The 19,913-nt window shown below is 43.6% G+C and overlaps 2 protein-coding genes and 1 pseudogene across 4 annotated transcripts; 2 read left to right on the forward strand and 1 right to left on the reverse strand.

Annotated features, from left to right (window-relative positions):
• The first annotated feature begins 4,824 nt into the window (after positions 1-4,824).
• LOC125520550 (putative glutathione S-transferase GSTU6) lies at positions 4,825-6,005 on the forward strand. The gene is made up of 2 exons (XM_048685504.2): positions 4,825-5,337; positions 5,426-6,005. The coding sequence occupies exons 1-2, from the start codon at positions 4,849-4,851 to the stop codon at positions 5,828-5,830; spliced, it is 894 nt and encodes a 297-aa protein (XP_048541461.2). The 5' UTR covers positions 4,825-4,848; the 3' UTR covers positions 5,831-6,005.
• On the forward strand, positions 5,906-11,895 carry LOC125520548 (putative disease resistance RPP13-like protein 3). 3 transcript variants are annotated; one of them, XM_087537558.1, is made up of 7 exons: positions 5,906-6,044; positions 6,158-6,839; positions 7,104-10,043; positions 10,150-10,277; positions 10,563-10,741; positions 10,830-11,056; positions 11,159-11,574. In XM_087537558.1, the coding sequence occupies exons 2-4, from the start codon at positions 6,724-6,726 to the stop codon at positions 10,184-10,186; spliced, it is 3,093 nt and encodes a 1,030-aa protein (XP_087393684.1). In that variant the 5' UTR covers positions 5,906-6,044; positions 6,158-6,723; the 3' UTR covers positions 10,187-10,277; positions 10,563-10,741; positions 10,830-11,056; positions 11,159-11,574. The 3 variants fall into 3 exon arrangements, with proteins under 3 accessions (XP_087393684.1, XP_087393683.1, XP_087393682.1); XM_087537557.1 differs by lacking the exons at positions 5,906-6,044; positions 11,159-11,574 and adding an exon at positions 11,768-11,895 and having other exon boundaries at positions 6,151-6,839; XM_087537556.1 differs by lacking the exon at positions 5,906-6,044 and having other exon boundaries at positions 6,151-6,839; positions 10,620-10,741.
• Positions 11,896-14,079: 2,184 nt separating this feature from the next.
• On the reverse strand, positions 14,080-19,597 carry LOC147957135 (receptor-like protein EIX2; annotated as a pseudogene).
• Positions 19,598-19,913: the final 316 nt, after the last annotated feature.

Raw genomic sequence — 19,913 nt, forward strand, 5'->3', positions numbered from 1 at the left:
TCATTGGTTGCAATGCTTGCAAGGCTTATGTGATGTGCATTACCGAGAGGGCCCAGAGATACCTCTCCGACAATCGGAGTGACAAATCCTAATCTCAAAATACGCCAACCCAACATGTACCTATGGAGACACCTGTAATGCTCCTTTATAATCACCCAGTAACGTTGTGACGTTTGGTAGCACCCAAAGTATTCCTCCGGCAAACGGGAGTTGCATAATCTCATAGTCATAGGAACATGTATAAGTCATGAAGAAAGAAATAGCAACATACTAAACGATCGGGTGCTAAGCTAATGGAATGGGTCATGTCAATCAGATCATTCGTCTAATGATGTGATCTCGTTAATCAAATAACAACTCTTTTGTTCATGGTTAGGAAACATAACCATCTTTGATCAACGAGCTAGTCTAGTAGAGGCATACTAGTGACACTCTGTTTGTCTATGTATTCACACATGTATTATGTTTCCGGTTAATATATACAATTCTAGCATGAATAATAAACATTTATCATGATATATAAGGAAATAAATAATAACTTTATTATTGCCTCTAGGGCATATTTCCTTCACAAATTGTAGGCATTCCTTGAGACGCCTGTGGCAACTTTGTGAATATTGAAACAAATGTCCAGATTTGATGGTCGCTTCATGTTATTTCTCCATGGGTCTGCTACCAAAAAAAAGCATACATAAACAAAATGGAATAACCTCATAGATTTTGAAGGGCCACGTGAGTCGCTAACCCTAAGAGAAGAAAAGGTTAAGATCACTCAATGTACTTTGTCTCGGAATACACCCCTGAAAATGCAATCTTGCCCTTAAGTATGTTTTAATGTTGCTGACAGTATACATGCATGAGACTAATCATGTTCACTGAGTGTATCATAGGTTTTAGTCCATATGGGATCATTTTTGTGTGGATCATCAACCCATTTAAATGAATATGGCTCAAGAATGGAGAAACAAAGGTATATAGGTGTAACCTTTGTCGGTTTACTCTTTAGTATAGAGATCCCGCACCATTAAGAGGGGGTAGATGGGGTTCGCAAAAGATAAGCACATGCTCAGGGTTGCTAACATATTCTATTGTCATGTCATATGCTTAATCCACTTCTTTCCTATGCAAATATAAACATGCATACACATGCCAAAAGCCCTAGTCTTATACTTCAAGAAACACTATTATGTAAGGTTGCGTAAACCCAGTGAACCATTTAAGTTGCCACCGGATGTCTGGTACGCAGCAGATGTCCGGTCTGACATCTAGCCACCGGAAATCCGATACCCCTTCAACAGAAGCGAAGCCATCTGGACCAGACGTCTGGTCAACACCCTATCTAGAGCAATAGTGGTACGGTCCGGATGTCTAGTAAACACCAGAAATCCGGTCACCACTTGACAAAAGCTATGTCATGTGTACCGGTTGTCCGATACCCACCGGATGTCCGGTCCATCATGATGTCTAGTGCCCCCGAATTTAAGAAAAAATCTTCATGAATTCAATAAATTTATCCATTTTTTAAAAAGTACACACAATTATTAAATGTTTATGATTACTCAAAAAATCTTCACGAATACAAAACATGTTCATTATTTCAAAAAATATTCAGGATTTCAAAACAATATTTTTTTTAGAAAACTATGGTCAAAAAATGAAAAGGAATCAAAATAAAATATAAGAAAAGAAAAAAGAACATGAAAATAGAAAAGAGAAATGGGAATAAAAAAGAGAGGAAAGAACAGAAATGGAAAAAAATCAGAAAAATCAAACAAAAATACTGGTCTGAACCTTCCCAAAGCTGGGAGAAACCTAGTTGGGCCGGCCCAAAAATGTATGTGTGAGGAGCTGATGGTTGCAGGCGTGGTCACTAACCAGCGACCAACGCGCCAAATAAGACTTGCCGGCACTACTTGTAAGAGTCAGGAACAACTATTTGACGCAATTCTTGTCAAACAGAGCTACGAAGCACTTGGCGACCGCCATTGGGCCGTCCCATTAGAGGCTGCAAGCAGGCCACTGTAATTTTAGAAATGCGATTTTTGAACTATTCGAGCACAACAATGTAGCAACCAGGCAACTGTACTTGTGCTGCCCATTTTCAGAAAACATTTTTTTTAAATCCAACTTTTCTAAAATTTATCAACATTTCTCAAAAATGAAATGAAGTTGAAATACAAACCCTTTTTTGAAACAGACAAACAACTCTTGATATTTTATAATAAAACATGATTTTTTTTAAATTCCGATACATTTTCCATAAAAGTACATTTTTTGTTTGTTTGAACAAAGTTTAAAACAGGAACAATTTTTAAGAAACACTAACAGTTTTAGAAATCCCCTATCTTTATTTAAAACATGATTTTTTAAAAGTTTGAATGATATTATAAAATGGTAACACTTTTTGAAATTCTGAATATTTCATGAAAGATGCTATTATTTTTTATGTTCCAGACTTTTTTTTGAAATGCAAATATTTTTTGAAAACACAAAATGTCTGAACATTTTTTGAATTGGTGAACAAATTTGAAAAAAAAAATTAAAAATTCTAGCAATTTTATGATTAAATTATTTTAAAATATTCTGGATTATTTTTTGAAAAATGGAACATTTTTTATGTGTCTAGCATCGTTGAACATGTTTTCAAAAATATTAATAAAAACATGAAAGCTAAATAAAAAACTCGTAGCTCATGAGTGCTAGCTCAACTCGTTAAGCTTGTACAACTGACGTTAATGAACAAAGGCAATCACTTATTTCAGCTCACATAATGTAACGAGCTTAACGAACGAGCTAATGAGTTTCACAGGCAACTCATTAAACACATTAGTACATCACAAACACATATTATTATCTTATGTGACAACATTTCGTGGCACCTCAACCCATTTATTAATCTAATCGACCTAGCCCAGCCCATTGGAGGGATTAAACTAGTGCACCTCCTCATGTAGTTACCATATTCTTTCGTAAAAATCACACCCACGCTCTCATCCCATAGGCCATAATACAGTGTAGTCTATCAACGAGCACTCATGAGTTTAATGAGCTCTAAAGAACAGAGAACTGAACTATGTTTTTTTTTGCTCGATAAGCTTAACAAGCTTAACAACTCGAGCTGAACAAGCCGAACCTCGACAGAATGAGCAGCTTATTAATTCACGCCTATCCGCATGGAATTTTTTTGTTACTGTTACACGCGCTCAGGGAAAAATGCCAGAAATGCGAGGAAAAAAAATTCAAACTCACAAACTGCACTCTGATATGAGTATCTTAGAACAAGTTTGGCTGTATGTGTAGAACAGGAATATTTGATATCTATAACAAAACTGTCAATAGTTAGTGTTGGTACTCCTTGCTTAAATATGCACAGCCAGTCGTGCTCTCCTCCCTGCGTTGGTGGTTCCAGTCGGCAATTTGGCTTCCTTATCTTTGAATCCTGATTCGTTGATTTTTAGAAATGCTCGGTCACATGTCGGGGCAAAATCTCTGCTCGGCTTGCCGATGTTGGCAGTGGGAACACCTGCAGGTGTCGTCCCCTTCTTGGAGGCACTGCCAAAGGCATTTCTCTGTGCGACTCTTCACGCACCGGGGCAAACCATAGGTCTAGTTCATCAGATTGGACAAAGGCAGCGTTGTAGCGTCATCCCCTACTTAATGGCGTTGTCTTGGTTGCTCGTGAAGTCTTTGGTCATGGAATGGAAGATGTTGGTTGCCATGCTTGGTTTGGGCTGCTTCTCAAGGCTTGGGCATCTGGGGCACAACGTACGAAATCGTCGACCCTTCCTCCATTGTCTCCTTCTTCCGCCTTGCTGGGTCCTGCAACCCACTTGCCGTCTCTCTAGGCGCTCAAGCTGGGGGGTATATTGATTCCGTACGTGCTGGAGTTTTGGGGGCACGTCGGAGGTCCTCCCGTTGGTCATGATGCGTTCTAGGTGTGATGTGTCTCGTTTCCTTGTCTTTCTCGGCAGAAGGTCGGGCTAGGTGAGTTTAGGATTGTGGTGTTTTCCTCTATTGTGTTCTTACCCACACTTGTTATGGCGCCTCGTATTGTTTTCTCCTAACTATCAATGAGAAGATGTCAATTCTTGGTATATTCGCCAAAAGAATTCTACTACTAAACGGTCACGGTGATTGATCTCTAAAATACAAATTCTTTATTAGCTTGGTGACCGGTTGGCAAGAAGCTGTGTAGGATGATGTTCTTCACAGGTTGTCGAGACCTCTTGCCTCGCTACTTTTGTGACAGCGTGGTGCCACGCCTCCTTTTACATTCTTTCAATTTTTGTATTATTATTTTTTGTATGGTTGTGGCTTTGAGGCAGACGAAAGCGTCTTCCAGCTTACCATGGCAGTACCTAAAATATGGGGTGGAAAGCCTCATTTTCCAAAGAAAAGTTTGAAGCAGCCTTGTGTTGTCAAGTTGTAGAAAATTTCGCAAGTTGAAGCATCGCAGGATCAAGACAGGATGCAAGTTGGCGCATTTGCTTGAGGTTATCAGCAAGAAGCCAACGCCCAACTAGGGTGGAAGGAAGCACTACTTGCCAAGCACTGCCTATCCGATGCACCTAGTCTCATTTCAGTGCACAAGTTGGGCACGCAGAGAAAATTCCTCCCAGATATCTGTCGGATACTCGGATTCGGCCTGTCCCTCTCTGGCTAGATAGTGTAGGTAGTAAATCATGTAGTGTCTACTCCAGCTCACGTCATGCATGACATAGTATGGCTGCCAAATTCAAATCACCTTGACTGGCAAGTCATCTACCCCTTGCTGCCCAAGGCAGGTGCTACAGTCGTTTTTGTACAGCAATAAAAACGGCCGATGCCCAGCGTTGTAGAAGCAAGCCAATGCAAAGCAATCCATTTGAGCTTCACAAAACTCGTACTCCAACGTGTTCTCCTCTCTCAAATGTGTGTCCGTGTGCTAGTAACCCACAGCACCGTTTCTCTCGGGAGGCATTTCATATACACGTACAGTACAGACATCCTTCAACGACAATCATGTCCGGCGCTCAAGAGCAAGGGCTGAAGCTGCTGGTGCCACGGAGCGGCGTGAGCATATACGCCATCCGCGTCCAGATGGCGCTTGCCATCAAGGGTCTGCCCTACGACTACCTCCCCGAGGACCCCGGGTGCAAGAGCGACCTACTCCTCGCGTCCAATCCCGTGCACAAGACGCTGCCCGTCCTCATCCACGGGGGCAGGCCCGTCTGCGAATCGCTCATCATCGTGGAGTACCTTGACGACGCATTCCCCGGCAACGGCGCCTCCATCCTCCCCACCGACCCCCACCGCCGCGCCGTCGCCCGCTTCTGGGCCGACTATATCGACAACAAGGTTTGTTCCCTTCCCTCTCGTCTAGCTAGTTTGAGCTTCAATAAGTGAAGTTGAATCCCACGGGCGCCGTTCTGTTTTGTTGTCGCAGATGTTCCCTTCGTGCATCGGCATTCTCAATACGGCGAAGCAGCAGGAGAGAGCCGATACAGTGGAGGAGACCTTGGCGGCGTTCGGGCTACTAGAGGCAGCCTTGGCGGAGTGCTCCAAAGAAGTGGAGGCGGAGGCGCCCTTCATCGGCGGTGTATCCCTCGGGCTGCTCGACATCGCTATCGGGTGCTATCTTCCTTGGTTCGAAGCGATAGGCCGCCTTGCTGGCACGCCGCCGTTCCTAGACGCGGCGAGGACACCAAAGTTGGTCGCGTGGGCGGGGCGTTTCAGGGCCGCCGAGGCGGTCGTTGCGTTGCTGACTCCGGTGGACAAGGTGGAGGAGTACATCACATCGGTGCTTTATCCAAAGTGGAATGCTTCGCTCACCATGCCGTCAACTAACTAGAGGTCGCGTCGTCATGGTTTCGCCCGTCGTTCCACTGCCGCTGCTGTGCTCGCCTTGTGATCAATTCGGTCGTTAGTGTCTCGTCGTCAAGTCACCCTGTTTTCACGACGGTGTGCATGCGTGCACTGTGTTCGATCCGAGTTGCTGTTTCTTGAATAAATCAATGCTTCGTCCAGCTTGCTTCGTCCAGGAGAGTTGTGCGAGGAAGCTCGAGGTAAAAGAAAAGCGGCGCTGCGAGAGGCGGCGTCAACATATTTTACAGTTTCATCTTCTCTGGTACTAGTGATTTTCAGCTGAGCCTTTTCTTTGTTCATTTGTTTTGAACAGGCCAACTGGTTGTTCTTCAGACTTCGCAGTTCTAGTCTCTTAATTAACATGAAAGTATTGAAATATGTCGTTTAGTTTTAGTCTGAATCGTTGCAGCTTTCGTCGTGTCATGTGCCTTGGTTGTCATGCCGTCATTTTCGAGGATTTGATCGACTTGATGCCATCTCTATTACACTCACTGGTGCCTCTGAACGCACGCTGCACTCCTCTCCGTAGAGTTGTCTGAGCCACTACTGTAATCATCCACTAATTTAATTACCGCGTCCCCGGGTACTCGTGCTAATGCACATGACTTGATGCATCTCCTCAACTAACGCTGCGCTCCATAGGCTTAGTTGTTTGAACCACTACTGTGTAATGCACGTGATCAGATCCGCTTTAATCGCGTACTATTATACATTAATCGGTGGCAGGCTGTACGCTCTGTATACAACGGAAAAGAGTGCAGCAGAGCTGTAATCAGTCTAGCTTGCTTGCTTGCTTCACCTACCAAGTCATCAGCACACCCGGAGATTCTGAGATCTCAACTCTGTTGCGAGAGACTCGTACGGTGCCTGCTGCCGGAGATGGCGGAGACGGTGGTGAGCATGGCGAGGTCCATGGTGAGGGGCGCCATCAGGGTGGCTGCTTCTGCCGCTGCCGCTGAGGTGGGCCTCCTCGTCGGCGTCCGAAAGGATATCTGGTATGCATTAACATTCACATCATCTCTAGCTGCCGCTTAATTTGTTAAGATCACTCCACCATGAATATCCTCCAATTTTATTTTTATTTGTGCTCTCAAAAGTATTCGTAGCTAGCTAGTCTCACTGGTCAAAATTAATGATTGAACTCCGGTGATAGCTGCCTTCGTATCTGTTAATTTAGAGATGCAGTGTTGCATTCCATCAGCTGGTGAATGGCACCGGTTAGCGTTGATCTAATTCTCTTTTGAACACGGGTTTGGTAGGTTCATTAAAGACGAGCTCGAGACGATGGAGGCATTCCTGGAGGTCGCTGAATCAATAAACAAGAAAGATGTGCTCCTGAAGGTGTGGGCAAAACAAGTAAGGGATCTGTCATACAACATTGAAGATTGCCTCAGTGACTTCATGGTGCATGTTGGAAGCCAAAGCTTGTTACGTCGGCTCATGAAGCTCAAAGATCGCCATCGGATTGCCATACAGATCCGTGATCTCAAAACAAGAGTTGAAGAAGTAAGCATCAGGAACACACGCTACAACTTGATCAAGGCGGCGGCCTCCAACACCATTGGTGACATGGATTCTCACATGGAAGATGTCCGCAATCACTCGGCTAGCAACATTGATGAAGCAGAACTTGTTGGCTTTTCTAAGCCGAAGAAGGAGTTAATTAAGTTGATGGATGTCAAGACTGAAGATGGTACAGCCAAGGTGGTATTTGTTGTTGGCATGGGTGGTTTAGGAAAGACTACTCTTGCCAGGAAGGCATTTGAAAGTAAGGAAGATATTGTGAATAAGTTTTCTTGTCGGGCTTGGATCACAGTCTCGCAGACATTTTCCAAGATAGAGATGCTCAAGGATATGATCAGGCAACTTTTTGGAAATGAAGAACTGAAGAAACGTCTGAAGGAACTTGAGGGGAAGACCGTGCAAGTAGATGATCTCGCCAGCTACCTTAGGAAATTGCTACAGGAGAAGAGGTACTTTATTGTTCTTGATGACTTGTGGACCACTGATGCATGGGGATGGATCAAAGATATTGCTTTTCCTACTACTAACATCAAAGGTAGTCGGATAATAGTAACAACACGAGATATTGGCCTAGCTCAGCAGTGTACTTCCAAATCGCTTATTTACCACCTTGAGCACCTACAGATAGATCAAGCCACAAATTTGCTACTAAAGAAGATTGGGAAAACACACGAAGAAACAGAAAGTGATGAAAGGATGCAAAATGTGATCTCCAAAATAGTAAATAAGTGTGGTGGTTTACCATTGGCTATACTCACCATAGGAGGTTTGCTTGCTACCAAAGTGGTAGAAATGTGGGAGAGTATTTATAAGCAGATTCCCTCAGAGCTTGGGACTAACCCAAGCCTTGAAGCAATGAGGAGGATGGTCACTCTTAGTTACAACCACTTGCCATCTCATCTTAAATCATGCTTCCTATATTTAAGCATCTTTCCGGAGGATTTTGAAATCAAGAGAAGACGCTTGATTGATAGATGGATAGCAGAGGGGTTTGTTACAGCTAGTGGTGGAGTGAATGTTGAGGATGTTGGAATAGGTTATTTCAATGAGCTAATCAACCGAAACATGATTCAACCATCAAAACTGAACATAGAAGGAGTTGTTAAGAGCTGCCGGGTCCATGATATCATGCGTGATGTAATGGTCTCAATTTCTCGAGATGAAAACTTTGTGCACCTGGTGGGAGATAGTGAATCCAGTATAATAGAGGGGAATTTCCGTCATGTAGCATACCATGGTAGCAAGGGCCAAAATATTGGCATGGATTGGAGCCATGTTCGGTCATTAACAATGTTTGGTGACAGACCCATGGAGTCATCACCTTCAGTTTGTTCAAGCAACATGAGGATGCTTAGAGCCTTGGATCTGAAGAATACACAGTTTAAAATTAGACAAAAAGATATAAACAACATTGGGTTGCTGTACCATTTGAAATATGTGAGCTTTCCTGGAGGTACATATATATATGCACTTCCAAAGTCTATTCGGAGATTACGAGGTTTGCAAAACTTGGATATTAGAAATAGTTATATCACAGCACTGCCAATTGGGATCTGTGAACTTCATAGTCTCCGCAGCCTTCGTTGTAGCAAAAGATCAGAGTCCATCTATTTTAGTCCAAATTACCCCATGGATTGTTTGATGGAGACATTGCGCCTGCCCATGCTATGCACACCTTTAGTTGATCTCGACGAGCATGCTCACCTAGTTGCTGAGCTACATATGGGGATATCTAGTCGGTGGTTCAGGACAAAAGGTGTGAGGATACCTAGAGGGATCAGCAACTTAAAGGAGCTACATACACTAGAGGTCGTGGACATCAGACAAACTGGCAAGAAAGCAGTTAAAGAGTTGGGGGAGCTTATTCAACTAAGAAAACTGTGCGTGGAATGTAAAGGAATGTTTACCGAGCAAAAACACAAGATACGGTATCTCTGTGCTGCCATAGAGAAGCTCTCTTCCCTGCGCTCTCTTAGTCTGGATTTTGGCTATGATTTTGACTATAGTGTTGGATCACTCGAGTGGTTGCATAATGTTTCCTCCCCTCCTCCCCTGCTAAATAAGTTGAAGTTGGCTGGAAAACTTGGAGGGAAGATGCCCGAGTGGGTTCGAAGTCTGAAGCATCTGGTGAAGATTCACTTGGAGTGGAGCAGACTAAAGGAAGATCAAATAACGGAAATGCTAGGAATGCTGCCCAAGCTCATGCTCCTCAATCTAGGGGCGCGTGCTTACTATGGGAAGAAGTTAGTGTTCAGAGAAGACGCATTTGTGAATCTCAGAAAACTTTGCATTAGTTATCTGGCTGCGCTGAGGGAGGTGAGATTCGAGAAGGGCGCCTCGCCGAAGATGGAAATGATAGAATTCAGTATGTGCGATTTGGAATCAGGAATTATTGGTATCAAGCACCTTCCAGTGCTCAAGCAGATTTCACTTGGTTACGATGGCAAAGTGGCGAACCTTGTAATGCTGCAAGCTGAAGTGGACGCACACCCCAACCATCCCGTGCTGCAACTCAACAAAGACCGCAGCGAGCATGACTTGGGGGATGTTATCCAAGGATCCAATGTTGCAGAAACAGAGGATGAAGACGAACCATCCTCGCTCCTTGAGACTTGTACGGCGGGGGAGAGCTCACAACCAGAAGTGGTGGTCATGCCGACGAGGAATGTCATCAGGTCTGCTAATTAACTTCTCTTCTTGGCTGATGGATGTTTTAATTGCTACTAATACTCATGCTGATTGCAACTTGCAATGTTCATCTCTTTCTTTATCTCTTAACAGCCATGATGATCTTCTGTACACCTACAATTCCTGCTGATGATGCTCGGCTCTTTCTAATTGATGATGCTGTCATCTCTGTTTCCTTGGATCTTCACCTCTTCCTGGTGCCTACTTCCACTGGCTAGCCAGTACGTACAGTTCATCTCTACTCTGTTTTTAGATTTCTCACCAAGTTAGTTATACTACATCGGGGTGTATTGTTTAGTTGAGCAAGTGTGTGTCGGAATGCCTTTATGCTACTCCCTCCGTAAAGAAATATAAGAGCGTTTAGATCACTACTTTAGTGATCTAAATGCTCTTATATTTCTTTACAGATGGAGTACTATTTCTCATCGGTTTGTATTTCATACTGTCATTTCCAGTTGTGTCTAAAACAGTATTGCTACATAGACTGACATAGTTCTTAACTGCAGTCATGCGTTTACTACAAGGAATTTGAAGAAGCCTTCTTTTGTTACCAAACATTGCAGGGAACTAGACTTTCTCAACATGGGACAACCTGGAGCAACTCATAATGCAGATTGACTTATGGTGCACTGTCTGATTGGTTCAACATTTTCTGAAGGTTACTGGTAGCTACCAAAGATCAAAGGTAACATCTGATGGTTCCTAACGTTTCAGTGACTGTGCTACAGACAATTTAGTGGTCATTCAGAAGGCGGGCATGTTTGAAATTTCAGGTATTATATCTACGAGCACAAGAAATGAGATTAGAGTGGGGTGCCTCTGCAGGCTGCAGCTGAAGAGAACAAACATGCCAAACATCCTGTTAGTGCCTCTCGGACACTGACTGTTCTGAAGTGAAGTGTGGATCCCTTTCCGAGCCAGTTAGAAGCTTGCGGTGACTCGACGACTCCAAGCATCTGAAGCGTGGACTGGGATCATTCATACTCATAAGTCATAACTGGTCAGTTCAGCAACAACTCCTTTTTATTGGAATCTTGTTACCTATTCAACATATATTTGCAATTTCTGATGTTGTCGTCGGCCTCCGAACACATACATTCAGAATTGAGAAGTGGAAGATCCAAACGGGCTATATATCACAAGCTGCTGTTCAATTTTCCCAAGTTTGTATCTTCTTGTTGGCCTTTTAAAATATGCTCACTGGTCAGATCAAGTGGCGACTGCTTTTGGCCCTGATTCCCTCAACAGGATGGCAATCAATTCTTACTGTGACATGGATCGAGTTAATGAGAAGAACTTGTAATTATTGATACAAAATCTTTGTTTACCTGTACTCCCTGGTTCTTTGCTCTTTTTATAGACGAGTACTACTCCTTGTTTGTTGTTGCCAAAATATGTATGATTCTTTATGGATCAAGAATGCGAGCATATCACTGTCCAAGTCCATCAAATTGATTCAGTGAAACACGCCTGCTATGGCTGCACTCGGCCTTTCACATGTATAACATACTAACATGACATGATGTGAAGATGCTGATTTTGCCGTTTTTAATTGCTTTCACTTTGCAAACTACGGTTTTGTCAGAGCAAGGTCTTATACCGTTATGTGGTTATTTATTATCCCTGCTTATTTTTGCACCAACTGTAGTATTCCATTTCGTAATCTGTGACAATACTTATTCGCTTCTCTTGTCAAATACTAATTATGTAGGGTGTTGCGTAGCTGTGCCGTGTGCATCCTTCTCAGACTTTGCTGTTGATGTGTCTCTGAGAAGGTCGATACTGTTGTGATGGTATTGTACCAGATTCCATATCAACCGAATGGACACTAGCAAAGAATCGGAAGAGGCATAGCATAAGTAGACTCAGAGCAGCAGACCAATGTTTTACCGAATAAGATGCACTGCAGAGCCTTGAACCATCATTGCATCCTGAATAAGAGGCAGAGCATACATGTATGTATGCATGTATGCGTGCAGTTTTCAGCAGAGGCTTTCTTTGTTACTACTGGTAGTAGTCAGTGTGATCTGTTTGCTGCTGCTGCTAGTACACATCTATATACATAGACTTATTTGTAGCCGAAGAATGCGCGCAAGCCACACAAACTGAACATAAGACGTACATGCAGGATCAGGGCCGTGCGTGCTCTGTTTTACAGTTATAGGCAGACCATTTTACTCCCGTCACTTGAAGAACAGAAGAAAAGGTATCGATCAAGTGTGAGATAAGATCATAGTTTCAAATAGCCAGCTATAGCCTTTTCAGCAGGGTACCGCTAAATGGTCGCCTTTACAAATAGCCTGCGATAGCCCGCTATAGCTGATTTCGAGGCCCGTAGCTATTTTCCATAGCTCGCTATTTAAAACATTGGATAAGATGTGTCAACAAAAGAATCTGTTCCATGGTGCAGGAAGCTTTGAGCGCTACAGAATGGAATTTGTCCCATGGTTGCATTAAGCGGCATTAAAATAAACGATAAAATTTTCAGTTTCTTTAAAATTTTAGTTCAGGTAAGAATGCTGTCTGTGACTAGCAGGTAGCATGACTGAACATAAGATTAACACGGACGCCAGAGAGGGTTTGATCTCGACGGGGGAAGGCATAGACGCTGGCAACCTCTGGGTGGCGCACCACGGTGATGGAGGAATCTGAGCCGTCAGGGACGGCAGCCGCGAGAAAGCGCCGGCCGTCTCCAGGCCATTGCTCTTCTCATTGCTCCATCACTATATCCCGTCGTCTCCCCGGTCCAACTCTTACTACGGACAGAACTCCCAACGCTGCCTTAACGTCCTGGCATGCAATGGAGGCTTTCTCCTCCCGTTAATGAAGCCAGCTACCACTGAGCAGCTTCCGGTCCTTCTTCTCCGCCTCATGCCGAGTTTCAGCGCCGAAGAACGTCGTCAGGCCAGCTAATTAACTTCTCTCTTCTCTGTAATTTGCTCAGTACTGGAAAACTATATCAACTAATACGGATGTTAGTTCATCTCTTTTTTCATCACTAGCAGCCAACATGATCTGCTCTTACGTTGTAATAATTGGAATTCTAGCCCATGTGGACATATGAGCTGAAAAAGACAAATGGGGTATCATGCATGACCATGGTGAACCACAACTGTTGATCCCGCATTTTCTGTAAGCATCATGTACTAGGAACGCGTTACAGAACACGTATAGTGATCAGCACTCAGAAGAGTAACGGAACCAACAACATGATTAGTTCCGGAATTGATTGGGTTTATAAATAGCCTGACACTTGAGACATTTTTTTAGAAAAAGGAGGATGACCCCCGGCCTCTGCATCTGGGAGATGCATACGACCACTTTATTGATTATTCTCGAGGACCTTACAAAGTATTACAACAATGTGTCTAAATCCACCATCTTGGCAACATATGCCGCTACTCCTATCCAATATGATGAAGGGGTGCTAGCTGGGCCACTACCCAAACCACTCACCTAAGCCTAACATCAAAAGCCGGAAGCCGAAACTCATTCGGAAGCCCCAGCCGAGCCACATACCGGGTCTGGGGCACAATCCGGTCAGACGCACTCGTGTGTCGTCGCCGCCATCTTCCACAGGTCTTCAGATCATATTGAGGCTTCTACCTTGTCTAGCCACTCTGCCATTGACGTCACCATGACGCCAGACAGCAACCTTCTCCTGCGCGACTCTAGCACCGCGCATCGGGCGCTGAGTCTCCACTGCACCACGCCGCCGAGATCCGCCATCATCAATGTGCAGGATGAAGCACCGCTCCACCAAAAAAACCGCCCACTGGTCCCTCGAACCCATGTACGCCTCCAAGAATGACACTTGAGACATGCCGCTAGACACATTACATATGGAGAACACAACTGTTGTACATACCAATTCATACAATATACTTTCATCACAACTTACAACACTCTCGGATATAGAGAGCAATCCGTAAAAAACGAAAGGTCTGGATGGAACACATAATTATTATCATTTTTTTGTGAGAGGATTATTATCATTCATATAACAATAACATATATCTATACTTAAGTTTTACCTACTTTCCTCTTCAGATTGGCCCATCTCAGTACCACTGCCACATAAATCTTGTCCTGCAGCCCTTCCACAAATATGAAATAAGCAGTTCTCCATCTTTTTTTAAACAACATCACACAGAAGACCACCCAAAGGCCCAGGATATACCCAACAGCCAAACCAAGGTAGAAGGATATATGATCGGATCCATCTCCATGATCTGCATGTGTAGGTCCACTTGAACTATTTCCTGTACAGTTGTTCGTCAAGGGGTAACCACATAAACCAATGTTTCCAATGTAGTCAGATGCGTCAAAAGTATGGAATTGATTTCCAGTTGGTATCTTTCCAGTCAGAGTGTTGTATGACATGTTCATATAGCTTAGAGAGGTGAGAGCAGTCATGCTTGAAGGGATCTCGCCTGAAAGCTCATTGTTTGACAGGTCAAGAGATTCCAATTGCATGAGTTTACCAATCTTCTCAGGGATAGCACCACTTAAGCTGTTCCACGAAAAGTTCAGACTTCTTAGTCCAGCAAGAGAACCAATCTCTGGAGGGATCACTCCGGTTAAACTGTTACATGACAAATCAAGAACCACCGTATCTGAGATTTCATAAAAAAATTCAAGTTGTTGACCTTTAGTATGAACAGGAACTCCTTCCCCCAAAAAGATATAAGCAAATACTCCGTTGTACAGTTGAGGCCCTTGTCTGTGATCGATGGCATTATTAAGAACATAACTATATTGAGAAGTGCGGGCCATTGCACTCAAGTTAACTAATGATTCCAGCATGCTTCCTGAGAAGTTGTTGTGTGCAAGATCTATATACTGTAGCTCTTGAATATTTCCAATTTCAATGGGAATTTGGCCAGTAAACATATTGTACCGCAGACGTAACAGTGCTAAGTACGGTAACTTCACGCCCATCCAGACAGGTAGGTCTCCGGAGAATTTGTTATATGAAAGATCAACAAAAACAAGGTTGGGGCAGCTTTGAAAGACTACTGGGAACTCTCCTGACAGGTTGTTGGTATTCAAATTTACCATATTAAGGTTATGCATGGTTGAGTTAGAATCCTCTTTGCAATTTGGAACTTCTCCTGTCAGCTTGTTGCCTGATAGGTCTAGCAGAGTCAACTGTGTCAATGAGCACAATGAAGATGGAATGGGGCCTGATATTGAATTGCTATAAATACTAAGATCCTGCAATAACGGGGCTCCGAAATCTGATGGCAATGTCCCTGATAAAGAGTTCACTGATAAGTACATGCCTTTAATATTTCTTGGAAATTTTGGAACTGCACCGGTAAATCTGTTGTTGGATAGAATGATAAGTTCTGCTGCCATAAATTCCAATGTTGCTGGTAGTGTGCCGGTTATCTGATTATTGGACAGATCCACAAGTTCTGCCCTTGAAAATGCAACCCAAACCCAATCTGGGATTGTAGTTATGCTTGCATTTGAAATCATAAGGAGCCCAAGGCCTGTCTGTGATCTAAGCCATGACGGGAATGCTGGCCCTATCTGCAGACCATCTAACAGAACTGCTTGTAGTTTGAATGGAGGAACCCAATTCGGACTGACCTTGATCTGAAGAAGTGTCTTGCCCAAAATTAAGATCTTCAAATTTCTCAGGCTTTTTAGGTGATCTTCAGTGACTACACCATTTAGCTCGTTTACTTCTAGGTTCAAAACAAGCAATTCGGTGAGTGACCATATCCATTTCGGAATAGGTCCTGTAAGCTTATTGTGAGGCAGGGCCAAGCAGGTCAGGTTTTTAAGGGGTCCTGGACTACTGGGCATGGCCCCACCTAACATATTTTGACCCAAGTCCAACACTTGCATCTTGTTCGAAGTACAGTTTGGTAACCGCTCCATCAACTGTGTGATGTCCCCTGAGGTTTGGCTGTATACTAGATTTAGTATCTTCAGGTTGCATAGATTTTTGAAATTTGATGGTATCATGGTGGACATGAGATTATTTCCCCCGAAATTAACTTCTTCAAGAGAGGCCATGCTGCCAATGTATTCCGGAATAGGGCCAGAAAAGCGACAAGCTTCCAAGTTCACAGAAGCGAGGGACGTTGAGTTCCAAAACCAGTTGGAAGCAATTGGGGTGTTAAAGTTGTAAGCACTGGACAGCAATTGTGCTTCTTAGGCCAGTTTGCTGTAGGTAAAGCTTGCTAAGATTCGGAAGCATGTTAATTCTAAGTCTACTACATTGGTAAGGTTCATATAGCTCAAGTCAGGTGTGAAAGCCACTGAAGATCCCTCAAGTATAATAGATTATATCTCGAGGGTTTGAGATCCAGGTAGACAAGCTTGGAGAGATTCCCAATCTGCAGGGGACAAAAATCTTGAGCTTAGACATTGCCAATGTGGGTTTTTTCTTATGGCTATTTGGGTATGAAGTACGCAAGTATGTATGTGTGCTTACGAACTCCGGTCTGGATCTTGTTATATAGTGGAAGACTGGCTACCACCATTGATGTGATTTGTATGTCTTATGCTTGCAGAAACCTAACACATACGGCAACCGCAAGGCGCGGTAAGTGATATTCTACATACCAGGATGTTCTTCGCATCTAGATAGCAGGATGTGTGGTTCCCCTTCCACTGATGGGACTGTGACCTACAATGAGACAAATAAAGGTACCTGATTTGTAAGCTAGCCTAGTCTTTGCTTCGGTTACCTATCACACAGGGCATCAGTCACCTGTAGGGGTCAAGGATGGATGGTTACAAAACTGCAAGGACAGTACGGTTGGTTGGCGATTGTGATGCAGACAATTCAGAAAAGAAGCATTAATAGATATTTCACTCGGCTAGCCGACTTGAATATATAATGTGTACTACTTTTATTTTTGTTTTTCTCTTTGCAAGATCAAGTGCTTAACTAAATTGGTTTTACTGGCACCCTAACACACACGGCAACCGCATGGCAGTGATGGCACGCTAAGTGATATCCTAGTCATCTAGAAATACCATGATGTCTGGTTCCAGTGATGCGAGTACGGCGTTTAATGTTCCAGGGGTCAAAGATGAATTATAATGAGACAAATAAAGATACCCGATTTGTTGGCAATTCCAGTCTCTGCTTCATTACCTATCAGACAAGGCATCAGGCACCTGCAGGGGGCAAGGACAGTACACTCGGAGGATTGTGATACAGATAATTCAGTGTATTGCTTTGATTTTTATTTTTCTCTTTGCAAGCTTAAGTCCTTAACTGAAGTTGTTTTAGTGGGTCCTAACACACACAACAACCACATGGGGTAAGTGATAGATATCCTCGTTATCTAGAAATACAGGATGTGTAGTTCCAGTCATGCTATTATGACGTATAATCAGATCAGGCAACTGTAGGTGTATCAGCCAGCTCTAGGTGTATCAGGCTAGTCTAGTTTTTGCATCAGGTACTTATCACAACTCATGGCATCAGCACACTTCAGAATAGGAAATACATCCTGGCCGGTTTCTGCACTTCATTTCCAGAAATTAGCACGGATCATACCGGTGACAACAAAAGATTATCTTGTTCTTTCTCAACGGACTTTCAGTCATACACTCATACAGCCACTGCCAACTCTTCCATCCAGCAAGTGGGAACAGTAAAGAGTAAACATGACACTGAACTACTGAGCGGGGGGCTAGCTTACCTCTGTGTGGACAGAGAAGGGCGTGGATTGATCCGAGCAGAGGGAGACGGCGGCTCTTCTGCTCGCACTTGGACTTATTTGTCTGCTGGGCTGGCCCAACTGGGCCCAGATAATCCATAAAAATGATAAATAATATATTTTCTTTGTATAGGAAGATTTTCATACGAGCAGTACATTTTTTTGCGGGAGTTTTTTTTTGCGTGATTTATTCATAATACATTTACTTCATTTGAAGAGAAGTTTCAATCTATTCATCTTCAATCACTGCGGTACAACAAACACCAGAAATAATAAAAATTACATACAGATCCATAGACCACCTAGCGACGACTACGAGCACTGAAACGAGCCGAAGGCACGCCACCGTCATTGCCCCTCCCTCGCCGGAGTCAGGAAAAACTTATTGTAGTAGACAGTCGGGAAGTTGTCGTGCTAAGGTACCATAGAACCAGCGCAGCAGAACAGCAACCGCCGCTGATGAAAAGTAGCGTAGATCGGAAGGATCCAACCTAAAAACATATAAACATAGACGAACTATGACCAGATCCGAGCAAATCCACCAATGACACATCCGCTGGAGACATACCTCCACACGCCCATCGATGATGCTAGACACACCATGGGGACGGGGCTAGGAGGGGAGAAACTTATTCCATCTTCAGTGAGCCGCCGCCGTCTCGTCTTTCTGAGCAGGATACAAAATCTAAAAAGATGCGAAGAAACAACCGAAAACAGAACCCTCCCGCCGGTAAGGGCCAAGATCCATCGCGACGCCATGGCCCTAATGCCACTGAAGACGAGGCGGACCGACGGCTTATACATCTCTGTATGTGAACTTTTTTATATTTCACAATATACTTTGAATTACTTTATAGACTTGTCTTTTACAATACGTTGTAGATTTTTTTTAAATGAAAACATTGTTCTAAAGAAAAACGAACTAATAGCTCACTTCTAGAGCTATTAGGAAGGCTTCAAGAGCGTTGTATAGAAATCCTACACAATATACTCTATGCCCTCATGTCTTTTTAAAGTAAATGATTCGACTTTATTAAAAGTGGACCAAGTATATGAGTTCAAATGTTTTTTTAAGTAAATGATTCAAATTTATTAAAACTAGACAAAACATATGAGCTCAAACAGAAATGGAACAAGAAAAGGTCATTTTAGAAGTTACATCAAAGTCTTTTGCAATCCTCAACTCTAGGTCCACCTCTTGCACCATGAATTTTATCCATACATCCCTGCAAGAACTGCAAAGACTAGACATGAAAAAAAAGCTTGACTAACATCAAATTAAGATTTAAAGGAACGCCATAAGAGCAACTCTAGCAGATCCGCAAAAACAGCCAGTCTGCTATAATAACCGTCAATCTATGGGAAGATAACGATTTTTCTGCACGGAACAGATCTGGTATATTCGGCCATCCGCTAATTTTTTTTGCGGGATCCTGCAAATTCATGCTCGCGTCTGCTATCTCCCGGTCCCGCTCCTCCTCTTTTTGTTGGTTACCCTATCCCGCCACCTCGAGCGTGTGAAGGACATTTCAGCCCCCACCCTCGTAGCCACCGCCGCATCTCCCTGTTGTCAGTTCATGCCCCTGCCGAACCTTCTCCACCAATTTTTGAGGCCGGGGGTGCCGATTTCTCCTCGCGGGTAAGTGGCCGTCGCTGGCACCATGGATCCACTAGTACCTTGCCGCGCGGCAATGTAGCGGGCGGATCTGCTTGGTCCGGACGCTGGCGAGCCTCGTAGTCGACTGTGGTGCGGCGCCGCTCGCCGGCGTCGCGGATTTCGGCCGTGGTGACGTAGAGCTTGCCGATTTGCTTAAGTCGGGGGCGGAGAAGAAAGGGCCGGCTAACTTCATTCCGGCGGGCGGAATTTCTTCTGGGAAGGTAATTTCTTGCACATTTGTTGTTTTAGTCTTAGGCGCGGCGATATTTTAGAAAAATCTTAGGCGTGTATTTATTTTTTAGATGGATGATTCGTCGGATGATTCCGACATAGATGAGATGATTTTGGACGACGATCTCTGACCACCCAGTGTTGTTGCATATTATCGGCAAATTTGAAGCCGGACCGGAGAGCAAGCGCCATGGATCGATGGTTGGCTGGCTTTGAACAATTATTTTCCTTCAGACCATTTGTTGTTGTATTATTTATTCAAATTTAAACAATTTTTG

The sequence above is a fragment of the Triticum urartu genome, chromosome 7A (assembly GCF_056163025.1).
Source record: "Triticum urartu cultivar PI428250 chromosome 7A, HENAU_Tu73, whole genome shotgun sequence".
In the NCBI taxonomy this organism is placed as follows: Eukaryota; Viridiplantae; Streptophyta; class Magnoliopsida; order Poales; family Poaceae; genus Triticum; species Triticum urartu.